The sequence below is a fragment of the Saccopteryx bilineata genome, chromosome 7 (assembly GCF_036850765.1).
Source record: "Saccopteryx bilineata isolate mSacBil1 chromosome 7, mSacBil1_pri_phased_curated, whole genome shotgun sequence".
NCBI classification, from domain to species: Eukaryota; Metazoa; Chordata; class Mammalia; order Chiroptera; family Emballonuridae; genus Saccopteryx; species Saccopteryx bilineata.
In genome coordinates, this window is record NC_089496.1 from 83,897,860 (window position 1) to 83,914,937 (window position 17,078).

Consider the following 17,078-nt stretch of genomic DNA (forward strand, 5'->3'; position numbering starts at 1 on the left):
CCTTTGTTTTCTTATCTGTAAAATGGGACTAGTAGCACCCACACCCAAGAGAGAGCTTATTTATGTCTTTGAGCCTCGAGGGAAAGTGCCTCGATAAAGCTTTCCTGAGATTATTTCCCTAAGCAGAGAGGAGACTCCATGTCCATTGGGGTGGAAAGACATGTCCAGAAAACTCAGTTGCTTTTTAGCTTTTTCATTATGTCCCCCATATTGTCATAGGACCTGGCAGATCATCTGACATATGAGGAAAATTATGCACATTTGTTAATTTAACTCTGGCCTTAATCATTAAATCTCACTAGAATGGTGGGAGTGCAAAGACTATATAAATAGTCAATGCTTCTAAAGTTATTCATTGATGGCTTTTGTGTCTTTGACATTACAATGTTACAGTGATAAATGCAGGAAAAATTCCTACACAAAACTATTATTTATTGACAGAATACAAAAGAAATAATGATCTCTCTCCACCTGTGGAACAAAGAGCTGAGAAAGACCTCAGACAACAGGGAGGCAGAGAGGGAGGATTTATTTTGCAGGACTTGAAAAAATTAAGGTAGAATGTTTACTTGAGAAGATGTAACCTTACAGGCCAATCCAAAAACCAGATGATACATGAAAAAATGAGACCAAAGCACACTGTGTGACTAAGCTAGTGGGTTGGGGGACAGAGCTTCTGACTTCCTGGCTCAGTGTCTTCCTCGCAACATAAGCTGCCCTCCGGGAAGGACTTAACCTCTCCATCATCAGCCCATCGGAGAAAGTGCCAGCCCCAAGAATATCCCTGGGATGACCAGAATTCCAACCCTAGGGCCCATGATATGTACTTTAATATAGGCACAGAAAAACCACAGACGTGTGATAAGTCCATAATAATGGCCATTTTACTTTGTACTTTATTTCAAAATAAGTTGTGCCTTCTAGCAGAAAAAAAAAAATGACAGAAATACTGAATCTTGCTAGTTTGGTAGAAACAATTTGAGATAAAGATTCTTAGCAATGGATTGTAAGTGGAGTTAAAATAAATGATCCAAAATATAAATATAAGTCATACCTCATTTTATAGACAAAATGTCCAAAGATGCTTGTCAAGGTGATTGGACACAGGGGACTTAAAGTAAAAAACTGAAATTCACAAGGGACTTTGCAAAGCATAGGCTGGCATGTGGCAGTGGTGGGCTGTAGTCTGTCCTTGGTTATTTGAAGAAGAAGGGTGTGCTTCTGAGCAAGCAGGGGCCCTGTGTGAGGAAGGAACATTCCCACAGCATGTCAGGGTGGTTTACGGAGCTGGTGGATGGATGCCGAGGTATCCTGGACCCAAGTTCTCTCATCAGGAGACCCTGCCTACTCCTGAGCGACAGCCCTGTGGCTGGGAGCTGGGTTCCTGGAAGCCTCCTCACGGAAGTGATGGTGAAGGTCCGCCCATGCCCGCCGACTGTCCCAGGCTTCCCGCAGATGGCAGGCGCAGGGCTCCTCATCCCCTCCCTGTGGTCTGGTGTTCACGGACTCTGATCTCTCTTCTTGACAATGGAGATTTTTTCCCCCATGATAGTCCAAGGACATGGGCTTTTTTCTCTCTACTTCCACAAAATGAATATAGCCTCATTTCTAATAATCATTTGAAACAATTTCTGCCTTCCTTCCAAACTATTTCCCCACACATACACATACACAGCCCATTGCAGAATTAACTTTCGTACATACTGTCTGATCGCAGACTCAAGTGGGGCAATGAATGGTCCAGCCACATGCGGCCATGGTGGTCAGGGCATCCGTTGCTCCACGTGATTTCTACCCTGAGACATTGAAAATAGGAATGGCTTCCCTTCATACATCTCCTTTACACTTCATTTTTATACCATGCTGGCCTTGGCCAACTCTCCCATGGAAGCCAAGTTTGATGCCTTTTTGAGAAATAAAATGTGGGGGGTGGGGGAAGAGAAAAGACAAGACACTCAGAAATCAAGCACCTTGTCAAAAATCACACACACACACACACACACACACACACACACGCAAGCGAGCAAATTCCCACTGGGCTCAGGAACAGGACTCAAGGGCTCTTCCTGGAAGCACAGTGACCTCACCTGGCTCTTCACTGCTTATTTAACCACAAGAGGTGAGAACAAACTTCTTTGTCATATCTGTTTCCCTAAAGAGACAAATCATCCCAAAGTGTTCTAGATTTGTCAATGAAATCTAGATTGGTTAAGAAGCAGCTTAGCATCTCTCCTCACTCCAAGCACACATCCCTGGGTTTTCAGCTCTGCTCCAGCTCCGGTTCTGCTCTTTGACTGAGCCGTGTCATTCCAGGCTCAGTCTAGGCACAAGCCACCACAACCCCCTCCTGCTCTCCGTTTCTGCACTAGGGCGGTAAGTGTCAGGCATGGGCTCCTCCCTTCCCGCTACCGTCTTCACATATATGTGAGCTTCCTCTGCTCCCCTCGTATTCTTCTCGTGGCTGGGTGCTCTCCGAGGATTCTTGAGAAAACAAACAGGTTTTTAAAAAATACAGCAAAGGCTTTTGCTTTTGGCCAAGTTGAAGTAACAACAACCAGACTTACCCTCCCACCTACAAAAACCAAAATTTAAATGAACCATTTAAAATGATAGTTTTTAAGACATTGGTCATCAGGCAGGGAAGGACAGCGATCCTTGAGAGACAGAAAACAAATAAGGACAGGTCTACGATTGCCCAACCTTTCTTCCTTGGGCAGGTTTCAAGCCATTCAACAGTCTTTGCTTAATGTTAGCATAGTATTGTTTTTCTGTTCTTTTACTTTTAATCTATGAGTGTTTTTATATTTTAAATAAATTTTAATAGACAATATCTAATTGCATCTTGTTTTTATATCCAATCTAAATATCTCTGCCTTTTAATTGATGTATTTATACCAACTACATTTAATAAGACATTGATATGGTTAGATTTAAATCTACCATCCTACTATTTGTTTTCTATTTCATCTGTTCATTGTTACTTTTTATTTTTTTTATTTTTTTTTGTATTTTTCTGAAGCTAGAAACGGGGAGAGACAGTCAGACAGACTCCCACATGTGCCCGACCGGGATCCACCCGGCACGCCCACCAGGGGGCGATGCACTGCCCACCAGGGGGCAATGCTCTGCCCATCTGGGGCATCCCTCTGCCGCCACCAGAGCCACTCTAGCGCCTGAGGCAGAGGCCAAGGAGCCATCCCCAGTGCCCGGGGCCATCTTTGCTCCAATGGAGCCTCGCTGCAGGAGGGGAAGAGACAGACAGAAAGGAAGGAGAGGGGGAGGGGTGGAGAAGCAGATGGGCGCTTCTCCTGTGTGCCCTGGCCGGGAATCGAACCCGGGACTTCTGCACGCCAGGCCGACGCTCTACCGCTGAGCCAACCGGCCAGGGTCATTGTTACTTTTTAAATCTTTTTTCTGCCTTCTCTCATATAGATTTTAGAAGCACCTTATTAAGTCCCATGAGAAAAAACAAATCTGCGGCCCTGGCCAGGTGGCTCAGTGGATAGAGTATGGTCCTGGCACACTGAGGTCACATGTTTGATCCCCAGTCAGGGCACATACAAAAAGCAACCAATGAGTGCACAGCTACATAATTGGAACAATGAGTTAATGCCTCCCTCTCTCTTTCTGTCTCTCTCTCTCTCTCTCTCTCTCTCTCTCTCTCGCTTCCCCTCTTTCTCTCCATTCTTCTCTCTTTCTCGCTCAAACCAATAGAAAAATTAAAAAAAAAATTTTTAATCTGTTAGGATTTATATCAGAATTTTGTAGACTAATTTTAGGTTGACATCTTTATACTATTAATTTTTCTTGTCCAGAAGTATGGTATATAATTCTTATTATTTAGGTCTTATTTAATATCTTTTACTACAGTTTTATTTTTCTCCATACAAAGATTATATGCTATTGTTAGATTTATTCCTCAGCATATATTTTTTATTGTCACCACAAAACAGTATTTTAAAAAATTACTTTCTCTAATTGATCGTTATTGACTTTTAGAACTGCAATTTACTTTTGTACTCTAAACTTGTTAGAATTGCTTGATAATTCTAATAAGTTATCTGTAGGTAATCATATCACCAAAATATAATGAAAGTTCTGTTTCTTCTTTTTCAGCCTTACATTTGCTACTTCTTTTTCTTATCTTACTGCATCGACTAGGACCTAAAGTACGACACTGAGCAGAGGTGGTAACAGTGAGCATCCTTGGTTTGTTTCTGATCTTAAAAATAATTCATTACAATTTACCCTTAGGTATAATATTTGATGTAATTTCTTTTTAAAAAAGATATATATCTCTATTCAATTTTAAAAGTTCTTATTCAATTTTTAGTTTGCTAAGAGTTTTTATACCACAAATGGCTGTTAAATTTTTTTAAAGTCTCTTTTCCTATTGAGATGATCACATGATTTTTCTCTTTTAATGTGTTAGTAAAATAAATTACATTAAATTTATTTTCTAATATTAAAATCAACCTTGAATTCCTCTCTAGCCAATAAAAATACTGAGAACCGTCTTTGTGCTTGGGTTTCACTTGGTTGTCTCTTTCCACATGTGCTCACACTGTACTTCTGGGATGAAAATGGCTTCAAAACCCTTGTTTTACTAGGTCTGCTTTCTGTATGGTGACATATAGTTGTGAGGGTAAAATGTATCCTCAGGGCTCAAAACTGCCCCCTCCCAACCCTTCCTCAGTCAGTATGTGATGAACTGTACTTAACTTTTAAGTTGGTCAAACAGGAGCCCATTACCAATGGAAGCAGGAACCGAAACAGAAGAATACCACAAGTCCAGGCTGGAGGCCTGGTAACCAGCATCAACAGAAACTGCCAGAAGGAGGGAGCAGAGTATAAACTAACCCTCTCACCCCGGCTCGAGGCTGACTCCACCTGCACCCAGGCACTTGCGATAAACTCTCTTCTACCCTTTGGTCTCTGTGTTGCTGATGTGACTCCTGCCAGGTCCTAGACCTTTCGATAGTGATTACAACCAAGAGTTCTTACCTCTGCTATCTTGGGATTGTCATCAATTTCTGAAATTTCATACGGCCTCTCAGTTTCCTAAGTTGAAAAGAAAGAAAGAGAGTACGGGACGGGAGGAAGGGAGGAAGGGAGGAAGGAAAAAAAAAGGAAAGGAAAATAACTGAAGGGTTATAGCATTTGCCCATGACTATGATTAAAATCAATGATAATTAAACATACAAGTATTGATCGACTTATGACCTATGCAACTTACAACCATTCAACCTTACGACCATAATCGCTAGCCACGACTGCTCCACGTCTGGCAGCACAAGCGTTGCCCATCTGGGCATACGACAGTGCGGACCAGCTTCCAACAGCACTACCATCTCCGCATGCACCATTTCAACTGTTATCCCAGGCTCGGTACAGCAATTTGTGTTTTGTGTCTTGGATATTTTTCATCAAACTCCTCCCAAGATGTCTACCAAGAGGAAATTGTCTTTGTCTTTGACTTAAAGATTTCTTTAACATCATTTCACAGTACTGTGCATATAGCCTACTCAACTTATGACCAAATCGTGTTATGACTGGTCTGTTGGAACCAATCATGGTCGTAAGTCAAGCACTAGCTATAGGTGCACATTACAATCATTAGAGAACTTTGAAAACAAGACAAAATAAGTAAATAGATAATAACTCTCTCCTCCCAAAACATAAATAAGAAATACTATTGTGAGTTATGTCAAAAATAATCTAGGATTGACAATGTAAAGAAGTGGGTAGGAGTAGAGAAGAAATACAATTGGCCATGAATCGTAAATTAGGTTTATTATATTATTACCTCTACTTCAGTAAGTGTTTTAAATGATCTAAATTAGAAAGTTATGTTTTTAAAGACCAATGCCACAACTCTATTATCCACTGATACTGATTTAAATGGTTTTGGTGATGGGTATTTTTGTAGCCTCCTAGATGATTTTAAAATGTACTAAAGGTTGAGAAACTACTACTTAAACAAATAATACCACCAGCAACCACAGTGTTGCTCAGGGGTTAAAGTTACAGCTTGTCTGCACATCTTTACATCCATGATCTTGTTTTATCCTTGCAAATTTGCCTGCCTCTTAAAATAGGTAGGGTCTGACCGGTGGTAGCACAGTGGATAGAGCATCAACCTGGGTTGCTGAGGTCCCAAGTTTGAAACCCCAAGGTCTCTGGCTTGAGCGCAGGTTCACCAACTTGAGCACAGGGACACCAGTTTGAGCGTGGGATCATAGACATAATCCCATGTTCATTGGATTGAGCCCAAAGGTCACTGGTTTGAAGCCCAAGGTCATTGGCTTGAGCCCAAGGTCCCTGGCTTGAGCAAGGGAATCACTGGCTCAGCTTGAGCCCCTGGTCAAGGCAAGTAGGCATTTGTGAGAAGCAAATCAATGAACAGCTAAAGTGACGCAACTTCGAGTTTATGCTTCTCATCTCTCTACCTCCCCCCTCACTCACTCTTGTGAAAAAATAAAAGTAGGGTAGTTTTAATAACTCCTATTAAATTGAACTAAAAGGTTGAGTCACTTGTCCAGGATCATGAAAATGATAACGTGGCAGAGCTGGGTTAGAGCCTCGGTTTTCTCTTTCCCTGTGAATGCTTACCACTGTGAGAACACCAGGAATGTTCATAAACAGAGGATGAAATTAGAACCTAGAGCCACTGGACACAGTTGTTTCACAACCTGGAGCCCCACTGGATATCGGTCAGGGCGGCCTTCTAAGTGTAGTCCCCAGAGAAGTCTAACATTTGGAAAGGGTGGGGTTGATAGATTCCCTTGTGACTGGTGTGTGTTCAGATGTGGAAGAGGACAGACAGGTAAAGCTACATACTCTGGAAACATACCAGCCATAGTCACCTCAGCAACTGTTGGTCTCCTATCTTTCCTAAGACTACCTCTACCCTCTTCATGAAGCGTGTGCCCTTCTGTTCCTCAACTGTAGAAAACACACCCCCTGCATAGACATGAGTTTGCCATGGCAACAAACGTCCCTCTTCACTGCTACTTTTTGTCACCCCTGATACCATCCTCATGACCACGGATTTCCTCAGGTGAGCTGAGGATGTATGACAGATGAGCTCTGCCTGGAGTGGAGGGCCATGAGTTTGAGAAATCAAGGTACAGAAATGTCCACTGTCCTGTCCTCAGAAAACAGACACACGGCCCTGGCAGGTTGGCTCAGCGGTAGAGCGTTGGCCTGGCGTGCAGAAGTCCCGGGTTTGATTCCCAGCCAGGGCACACAGGAGAAACGCTCATTTGCTTCTCCACCTCTCCCCCTCTCCTTCCTTTCTGTCTCTCTCTTCCCCTCCCGCAGCCGAGGCTCCATTGGAGCGGAGATGGCCCGGGCGCTGGGGATGGCTCCTTGGCCTCTGCCCCAGGCGCTAGAGTGGCTCTGGTCGCAACAGAGCGACACCCCGGAGGGGCAGAGCATCGCCCCCTGGTGGGCAGAGCATCGCCCCTGGTGGGCGTGCCGGGTGGATCCTGGTCAGGCGCATGCGGGAGTCTGTCTGACTGTCTCTCCCCGTTTCCAGCTTCAGGAAAAAAAAAACAAACAAAAAAAAACAGACACACATCCTGAGACATTTTGCCCAAGAGCCAGTTCACTGAAAAACCAATTCCCACCACACATCCAGACCCAAAGGAGCTGCTAATCACCTCCGCGGACTCACTGCTGCTTCTTCTCCGGTGAATCAGAGTCAACAGTAGAGCCACCAGCAGGGCTGTGGCCACCAGGGACGGGATGCCTGCGGCCAAGCCAAGAGAGGGTCCGCAGTCCTGATGGAGAGAGAAGCAAAGTCAGGCTCTGCAAGAATAAAGGAGAGGTTCAGTAGGTCAAAAATAAAACAAAACAAAAAACCTTCAGAGACCCAAAGTGTTATATATACAAAATCAAAAAGGTAATGAGATACTGTGAAAATTGTTTGCAAAGACCATGCCAAATGACTCATTTTCACAGGAATTAATTAACATATTTTAATTAGAAAAGGGTGATAACCCAGTAGAAAAATGGGCAAAGAATATGCACAGGACATTTCTAGGAACAGAAATACAAACATCTCATCCACAATGGAAAAGCTGAGATACGATGCAAAGCAGCAATTAGATACCATTCTTACCTACTGGTCTGGACAAAAGTAAAAAGTTTTATTGTATCCCTACCATTTTTACGTGAATTTTTTACTTATTTACACAAAATGCATTAACCAGTTAATTTGCAAATTCCCATTTTGTTTTGATCTGAGTGGAAATAGCTACATAAAGTTTCAGATTTGTAGATTATCTGGAAATATCAAAGATAATCTGCAGAATCTGTATAAATACACAGTTCTTGTATATAACATAAATACAAAAAAAGTATTTAAATCATAAATATATAGCTTGATGACTTCTCACACGATGAGCCCACCCATGTAACCAGAACCCAGAGAAATAAACAGAACATTAGCAACACCCCAGAAGCCCTCTTGTGCTCCCTTCTAATCAGCCGTGTGTAACGACTACCCTAAAATCTATCACTGCACATTAGATTTGTCTGCTTTCAACATCATGATGCACACAGAGTAAGTGTACGTACGGGAAGTCCTCGTTTGACATCATCCAATAGGTTCTTGGGATGTGGTGGAACGACATACAATGGAGTGAATTTTGCCACGGACTGATTAATAGAAACAAGACTCTAACCCAGTGGTAGTCAACCTGGTCCCTCCTGCCCACTAGTGGGTGTTCCAGCTTTCATGGTGGGCGGTAGCAGAGCAACCAAAGTATAAATAAAAAGATAGATTTAACTATAGTAAATTGTTTTATAAAGATTTATTCTGCCAAACTTAGCGAAAATACGACATAAAGTACTTGGTAAGTAATTATTATTATATGCTTTAACTTGCTGTAACTGCTTTATAAATTTTATAAAGTAAAGTTACTTCCCTACTTTATAAATCACCATTACTGTGGAACCAGTGGGCTGTTAGAAAATTTTACTACTAACAGAGATACAAAAGTGGGCAATAGGTATAAAAAGGTTGACTACCCCTGCTCTAACCTATGTTATAATGAAACAATGTTAAACAAAACGTTTTTCCAGACTCTGCCCTTCTCTGGTGTGTCTAGCTGCTTTTGCTCAACACATTGTGGAACACCTCTATAATTTGCACGCTCTCCTTCATGTCTGAGCTGAGTCTGTCATAAAAATAACAGCTGAGCCGGATTCGGTGCATGTTAACGGTTCACATATCGCATTTATCTGCTCCTCAAAACAAACGCACAAGATGGCTAGAGCGTCATCATTCCCACTTCATAGGTGACCAAATCAAGGTTCCGAAATTTAAGTGACATACTTACTGCTTCTTTCCCATCTGTGACAACTGGAGAGGGAGTCTGTGTGAGAGAAGAACATGGAACTTAAGAAAACAAATCTACAGAATGAACATTATATGCAAGAGAGTCTGTCAAAGGCGAAGTTACGATGCCTAATGTTCACCCCTTGGCTAAATGCTCTATTAGAAACAAGGAATGACAATGACCGCCAAGCAGAACCTTACTTGATTGCTTCCCAGGTAGAAGAAACAAAACTTTTTTACAAGGAGAGAGAATTCAGAAACTCAGGTGAGGTCTTTATTTACCCCATGGATTCGCCATAACAGCTTTTACAACTCAAAAAAAAGGCTTTCTCCTGTCCCTCACCCCCGCATCCTTCTCAGCACACTTTGGGCCTACCTGTCCTCAATGCTAGAGGGACAATGACAAAGACTGGTGGAGGCTAGGCTCTTTAGGGACGCCTTGTTGTCTTCAAACATGCAATGAAGCAAATGGCTTTGGGGGGATTTGAAGCTGTGAACGATCCATGTTCTGGGGTAACTCCACATTGAATGAGTACCTTGCATGTTTCTGGTTCACATCTCCACCCAAGGAGGGCACTGGACCTCACCCTTTCACGGAATATTTCAGTTGATAATCTTACCTAGATCAGTAAGTCTCAGGGAACCTAGTTCTACATTAGCATAACTAGCCCATGTAAACGACGCCAAGTGGTGTAGTGCGGGATTGAGTGCAGGTCCTGCGCCCCCTGCCTGCAGCAGGATGGTAATGTCTCCACTCACAGAGAAGGGGGCTCCTTTCTTCATCTATCACGTGGGGACGTGAGAGCCTGCCTCCGGGGCTGGAATGAGAACCAGAAGTATAAGCTGGTGTCACTCCTTTAAACTCGGCAAAGCTCTGCTCAGAATTTATTTATTTAATATTTTCATCAGCCTCATAAATGCTTCAGAGTCCCTGGGGTTGGACCGTTGACAATTATTGTCTCTGTTTCATAAAAATAAAAAAAAAAATCTAGATCTCAGAGAAGTTGCAGGATTTTGTCCAAAGTTCCACAGATAACTATAAATCGAATCCGAACTGGGAGGTTTGAATTCCATGCCTGGGCCTCTTGCCCGGCGAGTTCCCACCAAAGGAGGACTGTAATGAAGGAGGCACTGACATTTGGGACTGTAACAGTTACAGTTTTACCTAAACACAATTTCACCTTACTCCCCATACTGCCTTAATGCTGCATTTGCCTAAAATGGTTCATTTCTCTGGTTGTGGTAAGAGTGGAAAACCATTTCTGGTAAGATGTTCTATCTTCAGGTTATAGAAATCCATTTGGCTGGCTTTGCAACATCCCCTCTGCCCCACTTCCCACAAGAGGGAGTTAAATCTAAGGATTTAGAGTGCTTTGTGCAGCTCCAACACTGCCGGAATCCGGCCTCTCCAGGCCCTGGAGCTGGGGACTAGGAGTCTGTCAGGAGCAAAGCCGTCCCTTCTGGGGACGCATCTCCCCTGGGCACACGGCCTTTTACCTGTGCTCCTCTCTGTTGCTTCTTTCCTCTCTCTGAAGATGAGTTCTCCTGCCCTCATGAGCACATGCTGACCCCACCAGCTGGTGCTTCCGGAGTACTCACTATGTGTCAGGCTGTTCACTTACTGTTCCTGTATCTGCTCACTTGTGTTTCACAAGAGCAGTGAAGCAGGACTATGTTGATACCCACTTTACAGATGAGAAGAGTAAGACACAGAGAAACGAAGTAACTTGTGTGAGGTCACATAGCCCTGAGTGGCAAACATCAAGTGGTCTGGTTCTGGGTCCAAGCTCTTAACCACTGTGTTACGCTGCCTTCCATGACCAACTGCAGCACCCCAACTCAGTTTTTGTACCTGACAGTTCTGTACGGCCCAACAGGGATTAACCTGCCTATGAGGCCCTGTTCCCAATTCCCCGCAGAGGCTCTGATGAACTGGCCAGTATCTACTCTCCCCCTCTTCCCAGCACACTGGCTTTCAGCTGCACCAACTGGGAAGGATCACATGGTAGAAACAGAACTGCCAGGTAAGGTGATCAACTGTCCTGGTTTTCCAGGAGGTTGTAGCAATAGATGGTCCCAGGTAAATCAGGATCGTTTGTCACCTTACATAGGTTCAAAGGGAAGAGCAGACAGTTCTCAGAGAAACAGGCTGTTAACCAAGAAGGTACTCCGAAAGGTGACAACCAGCATCACAAGGAAATCCCTCTCACCCACTCACCTTGACCGCCTCGAGCAATGGCTTCTTGCTTCTCTGAGTTACCTTCATAAGGTGGACCAAGCCAGGATAAGACAGACCCAGGGTCTCTATGGATCTGCTGAGTTTCAGCAGCGAGGAGAAAGGTCTAGCAGTGACCACATTAAAAGATTTTGACAGTTGAGGGGAGGAAGGGGGACATTTGTTTACAGACACAGGGCAGAGGTTGGAGCAGAGAGCCAAGCAAGTCAGGGGTGTTCAGCAGGTGCCAGGGCAGCCAGTGGGGGCACGAGGAGGCGGGCAGTGAGTGGCAGGGCTCTGCTTTCCTGCTGCTCTCCAGAACCGTGCCCAATGTCATGGCAGAGAGGAGCCCTGGCTGAGGTGTCCTCGCATCAAGTAGATGCTGTTTACTCTCCTCAAATTACCACACATCAGAAACATTCGGCACAGCCAAACCCACTAAAAAAACCAAGCCAGGCGAACACCTCGCTCAATCACAGCGACACTGCTAGCCAGAAAACCACCCTGGCCCTGATCGGTTGGCTCAGCAGTAGAGCGTCGGCCTGGCGTGCGGGGGACCCAGGTTCGATTCCTGGCCAGGACACATAGGAGAAGCGCCCATTTGCTTCTCCAGCCCCCCCCCTTCCTCTCTGTCTCTCTCTTCCCGTCCCGCAGCCAAGGCTCCATTGGAGCAAAGATGGCCTGGGCGCTGGGGATGGCTCCTTGGCCTCTGCCCCAGGCGCTAGAGTGGCTCTGGTCGCGGCAGAGCGACGCCCCGGAGGGGCAGAGCATTGCCCCTGGTGGGCGTGCCGGGTGGATCCCGGTCGGGCGCATGCGGGAGTCTGTCTGACTGTCTCTCCTCGTTTCCAGCTTCAGAAAAATACAAAAAAAAAAGAAAACCACCCTGGTGGTGTGATCTCCACACAACACACAACACGGAACAGAAGACAAAAGAGGAATTCTGGATTGAAATCTCTGCTTTGACTTGCAGCTAAATGCCATAATCAAGAACCATAAGATGCTCAATTTTGTTGACCCCTAAATTCCCCTTCTGTACTATACGCTCAAGAAATCATCTTAAGTTCAGGCGAGGCTTTATTCACATCTATGTTTAACATGAAACTATTCCTAATTGTGATTAAGCAATTAAGAAAATAATTCACTTGAAGAAATATCATGTGGCTACCCTCAGTTATGGTTCTAAAGGCTGATGGCAAACAATGATATAAAATTATATGTGGAGTAGGAACATAGGGTACAAAGACAACAGAAGTCAAAATTTAGCTGGACTCAAACAAGACTCGAAGGAACGACATTTTTTGTAGATAGGAATGTAGGTGAGGTTTGTTTTCCCCCTTTTTTGCTGTTTTCCTTTTCAAACTGTATATGTCTAATCTTTAGCATTAAACAATTTATCTCCGCAGACCCCAACTCTTCCTAAATGCCTTTAAAGAACTGTGTACCTCATCACTCTACATGAGGTTTGAGCGAGGGTATTCTGTGCCTCGGGTGAGTTAGTTCTGCACTGATATCTGTGAATGGGACCGCTGCACTCACCGTGTTGGCTGGCAGTGTGAAGTTCAGTGAAAAACTCTGCAAAAGAGAAGAAAACATGAAAGCTCCCAGGAATGGTCAGTCAAGCTCCCGACTTGGGCGAATTCTGGGAGCACTCACTGACCCCACGGTCTCAGGCAGCCCCAGGTCCCTCTCACAACCATGGCCCAAAAAGAGAGCAGAGGCGCAGACGAACCTGAGATCACGGGTTCCTCCCTCAGCGTCAAGTCAGCCCCGTGTCCTTTCCCCTCCTGGCCTTGGACCCGGGCTGGACTATGGGGCCAGCCAGCAGAGCTATAGCCCGAGAGATCCCAACCCACCGGGGTAGGAAAAACACCACTAGAAATTCAGGAAAGTGTTGAAAATTGGAGATTTTCTTTCTTTCTTTTCTTTTTTTTTTTTTTTCCCCCAGAATTCATTTCAGAGAAGGAACTGTGTGAATATAGAAATACTCAGTACTTTCTGCTTGGGGTAGGAAATAAGAACCCTGAGGGGCAGGCTCCAACAAGAATACCCGCTCCTGAAACCCCTTCCCTGGGGCGGGCGCCTGAGAGGGCGGGGCTTCGGTGCCTACTGAGCCCACGTGGGGCAGAGGTGCCAGGAGGGCGGGGTGGGGCGGGGCGGGCCAGGACACCGGGAGAGAAGCTCACCCTTCTCTACCCGCCCCTCTCTCAGCACCCAGCCTCACCTCTCTCTCCTATATGGATCAATATTTAAAGTTCCTGAGCTTAACAGGGCACCAAATTGTTAGGCTGCCCAGTGCCGACTTATCTGGGTCAGAACCTGCCAGAGACCTCCAACTGGCCCCTTCCTCCTCTCATCTTCATTCTCTGTCAGTCGTTGGGCCAGTCGGTGCCAGTCTTTCCAGGTTGTTCTTTACTGAGACCAAGATAGACGTTACTCTAGACATTAGAGCAAGACATCTATCTGGGCCGCCATAGGTCAAGGGCTCCCTGTGCAAGGGACCTAGCCACCGCTGTTGGTTACTAACAGCAACTGAGCCCACAGATGCCGCAAGGACACTTGCTGGTCACGCACTGAACACAGCTGCTCAGAGCCTTAGCTCATCAGTGAGCACTGGGCACCGATGTCAGCAGGCCCAAGACAAAGCCTCCTTTGAGGGGACAGCAGACGGGAGGAGCAGCAACAACGGGCCATTGCGCGTGCTGTTTATCAATATTTGGATGACGAAGGCTTTGGCCAATTTCAGAAAGACATTCGTGTTTTGTGGAAACACTACAGTGCTCTCATGGAGAGAAAAACATCACGTAAATCTGGGTGGGGAGGAATCTGACACAGTGTTCTTTAGAGAGGCAGCTGGGCGGGGTGAGGCAAGCCAGGTTCTGGGGCCGCCTGGTCGAAATCTGAGTCCAGGCTCAGCCTCTCAGTAGCTGTGTGGCCTTGGCAAAGTGACTCCAACTCTCCGGTCTCCATTTCCTCACAACAGATCTGTCCTCCCCGGTTCCATCCTCAAAATGGGCGCACAATGAACTTCCCCTGCCTATCTCACAGGATAAGTTCAAAGGAAATAGCATCTGGGGCAGCTGCACCCAAACCGTAAAGCACTCTAGTTGGGTGAGGGTTCACGTGCTGCCGTCCCCTTCACGACCTGGCCAGCAAAGAGCAAGGCATGGGGAAGCCACTGCGGAAGTTCTTTTTGGGTGGAACCGCACACAAATCAATTGGATCAGCAATATCCAAAGGTACTGGAATTTGATACAGTTTATACACTTATTGTTAAAATACACTTACTGTTAGTCTAAGCACAATGTAATATCTGCATGCTGGTTCTGAAGGCACTTTAGGGTCTCAGTGGGTGAGTGTCATCTGCTTTGAGTTTGCTGTCTGTGGGGGGGACGGAGGGAGAAACGGGACACTTGCTGTTATTGGGGGTGTGCTGTGGGTTAGACATGCCGCTCAACTCCTTCTTGTGAAGGGCGTGTTGTCATCCCTACAGCATGGATGAGGGGACTGAGACCAAGATAGGTGTCTGAAGGTCACCAGCTGGTAAGTAGTAGAGGCTGGCTTAGATGGTAGATCCTCCTAACTCCGAAGCCTGGATTCCACTTATTTTAAAAATCTCTTTAATAAAGAAGGCCCTGGCTGGTTGGCTCAGTGGTAGAGTGTCAGCCTGGCGTGCAGGAGTCCCGGGTTCGATTCCCAGCCAGGGCACACAAGAAAAGCGCCCATTTGCTTCTCCAACCCCCCTCTCCTTCCTCTCTGTCCCTCTCTTCCCCTCCCGCAGCCGAGGCTCCATTGGAGCAAAGATGGCCCGGGCACTGAGGATGGCTCTATGACCTCTGCCTCAGGTGCTAGAATGGCTCTGGATGCAACAGAGCATCGCCCCCTGGTGGGCATGCCGGGTGGATCCCTGTCGGGCGCATGCGGGAGTCTGTTTGCCTCCCCGTTTCCAACTTCAGAGAAATACAAAAATAAAATAAAATAATCACAGAAGACTCTTCTGTTTTCCCTCTTAGCAAACTTCATTTGACTAAGTCACCACCAAATATATATCACAAGTCAATAAAAAAGGTGGAAAGTTTCTGATGCAACATATAAATATCTATGTTGCTAATCAGACAGCAGAAGGCAGACTGCACAATGAGGTATAAAGGCATTGACGGGACCCACTGCTTCAGCTGGGAGAGGAATTTAGCCGAAACATCTGCTTTGTACCCTTGTTGCATGTGAGGTGTTACAAACAAAACCTTAATATTAAAATAAAAGATGAGATCGGCAAATATTTAACAAAAATTTTACAAAAATGATTAGTATTTTGCACATAGAAAAAGAATTTAAAGCCGAAACCCTTGGCTTTACGAGGGAGACAATTATAATAAAATTAGAGATGTGAGCTTTAAAAGCCTGAGAATTGTTTTTACAGAGAAAGATTGAAGGTTAGGCTGAGAGAAAGATGTCGCTCTCACTTACCATTCTGACAGCCTCCCAGGAACCTTCTCCAAACTCCTTTCTCTATGGAGTTATTGGCTTGTGTCTCACATTTGTAGGGACATCCAGCTGGGAGAGCAAGGGTGACAGGGCAAGAGGTGGCTCCAAGTGAGCCCTGGCCAAGCCATTTATGGTCAGGGGAGTAGCCACGTCCCTGGCCCATCCCTCGGGAAGATGGTCTCCTGTTCCATAGGCACTGTGTACGGCTGGGGTCACCCACCCTCTTTGCCTTCATCTCCTGTCCTTACTTTTCAGGTCCCTTCCTCAGTTACCCCAACTCAGCAAAGAACCCACAGCTGCCCTGAGAGCTTGGAGGCCCCGCAGCTGGAAGCTCCTTGGAAACAATGAGCCCTGCAGGCTGAGGCTGGCCCCAGCTGCCAGGCACCGGCATCCCAGCCGTGATGGAGTCAACACATTCCTAGCGTCATGGCCGGGGGTGCTGGGGGAAGGGGTTGGGACCCACTCTGCCTTTGAGGCAGGACTGCGGCTGCCACAGTGAGCACAATGCCTGGCCAGTGAGCTGCGTGAACACAATGCCTGGCCAGTGAGCTGCGTGTGGTGAGCTGGCCTCACCCCTTTCTGTCTTCACACGTTGAGTGGGGACCCCGCGAGAGCTGGAGGAGGCTGTCAACATGGGTTGCTTTTTAATTTCTTCTGAGTTCTCTGGTAGGAGTTTGCTTCTTTCAAACGGCAAAGGAGTTGGAGTCCCATACCAACAAAACAACGGAATTGAGACAAGAAAATTTGATCGCCTAAATGAGTGCGTTTCTTCATTTATTTAACAAATCTTTTTGATGCCTTCAACCTGTTGAGTACTCACCTGTGGTCTGGGCATTGCTCTCAGAACAGTGTTGAAGCCGATGAGGCCCTATCTTTCAGGGAACCTATGTTCCAGCGAGGGCAGCAGACAAGTGGAGGAGCAACAGGGGAAAGGGCAGAGTGAGCAGTGACGTCCCAAAGAGCTGACGTTTAAAGCTGCGTGTGAAAGATGAGCAGAGTCCCAGGCAGAGGGAGCAGCAAAGGCGAAACCCTGGG

General features: G+C 45.8%; 1 protein-coding gene across 1 annotated transcript; it reads right to left on the reverse strand.

Moving 5' to 3' along the window:
* Positions 1-998: 998 nt before the first annotated feature.
* Positions 999-16,350, reverse strand: OPALIN (oligodendrocytic myelin paranodal and inner loop protein). The gene is made up of 6 exons (XM_066239136.1): positions 16,026-16,350; positions 13,098-13,133; positions 9,348-9,383; positions 7,665-7,784; positions 5,005-5,061; positions 999-2,481 (listed from the first exon to the last, which is right to left on the reverse strand). The coding sequence occupies exons 1-6, from the start codon at positions 16,026-16,028 to the stop codon at positions 2,305-2,307; spliced, it is 429 nt and encodes a 142-aa protein (XP_066095233.1). The 5' UTR covers positions 16,029-16,350; the 3' UTR covers positions 999-2,304.
* Between the last annotated feature and the right edge of the window lie 728 nt (positions 16,351-17,078).

Coding starts and splice junctions, on each gene's coding strand:
- OPALIN (XM_066239136.1), bottom strand. Junction 9,384..13,097: donor TCACACTGCCAGCCAACACG/GTGAGTGCAGCG, acceptor TCTCTCACACAG/ACTCCCTCTCCAGTTGTCAC. Junction 5,062..7,664: donor GCAGCAGTGAGTCCGCGGAG/GTGATTAGCAGC, acceptor TTTTCAACTTAG/GAAACTGAGAGGCCGTATGA.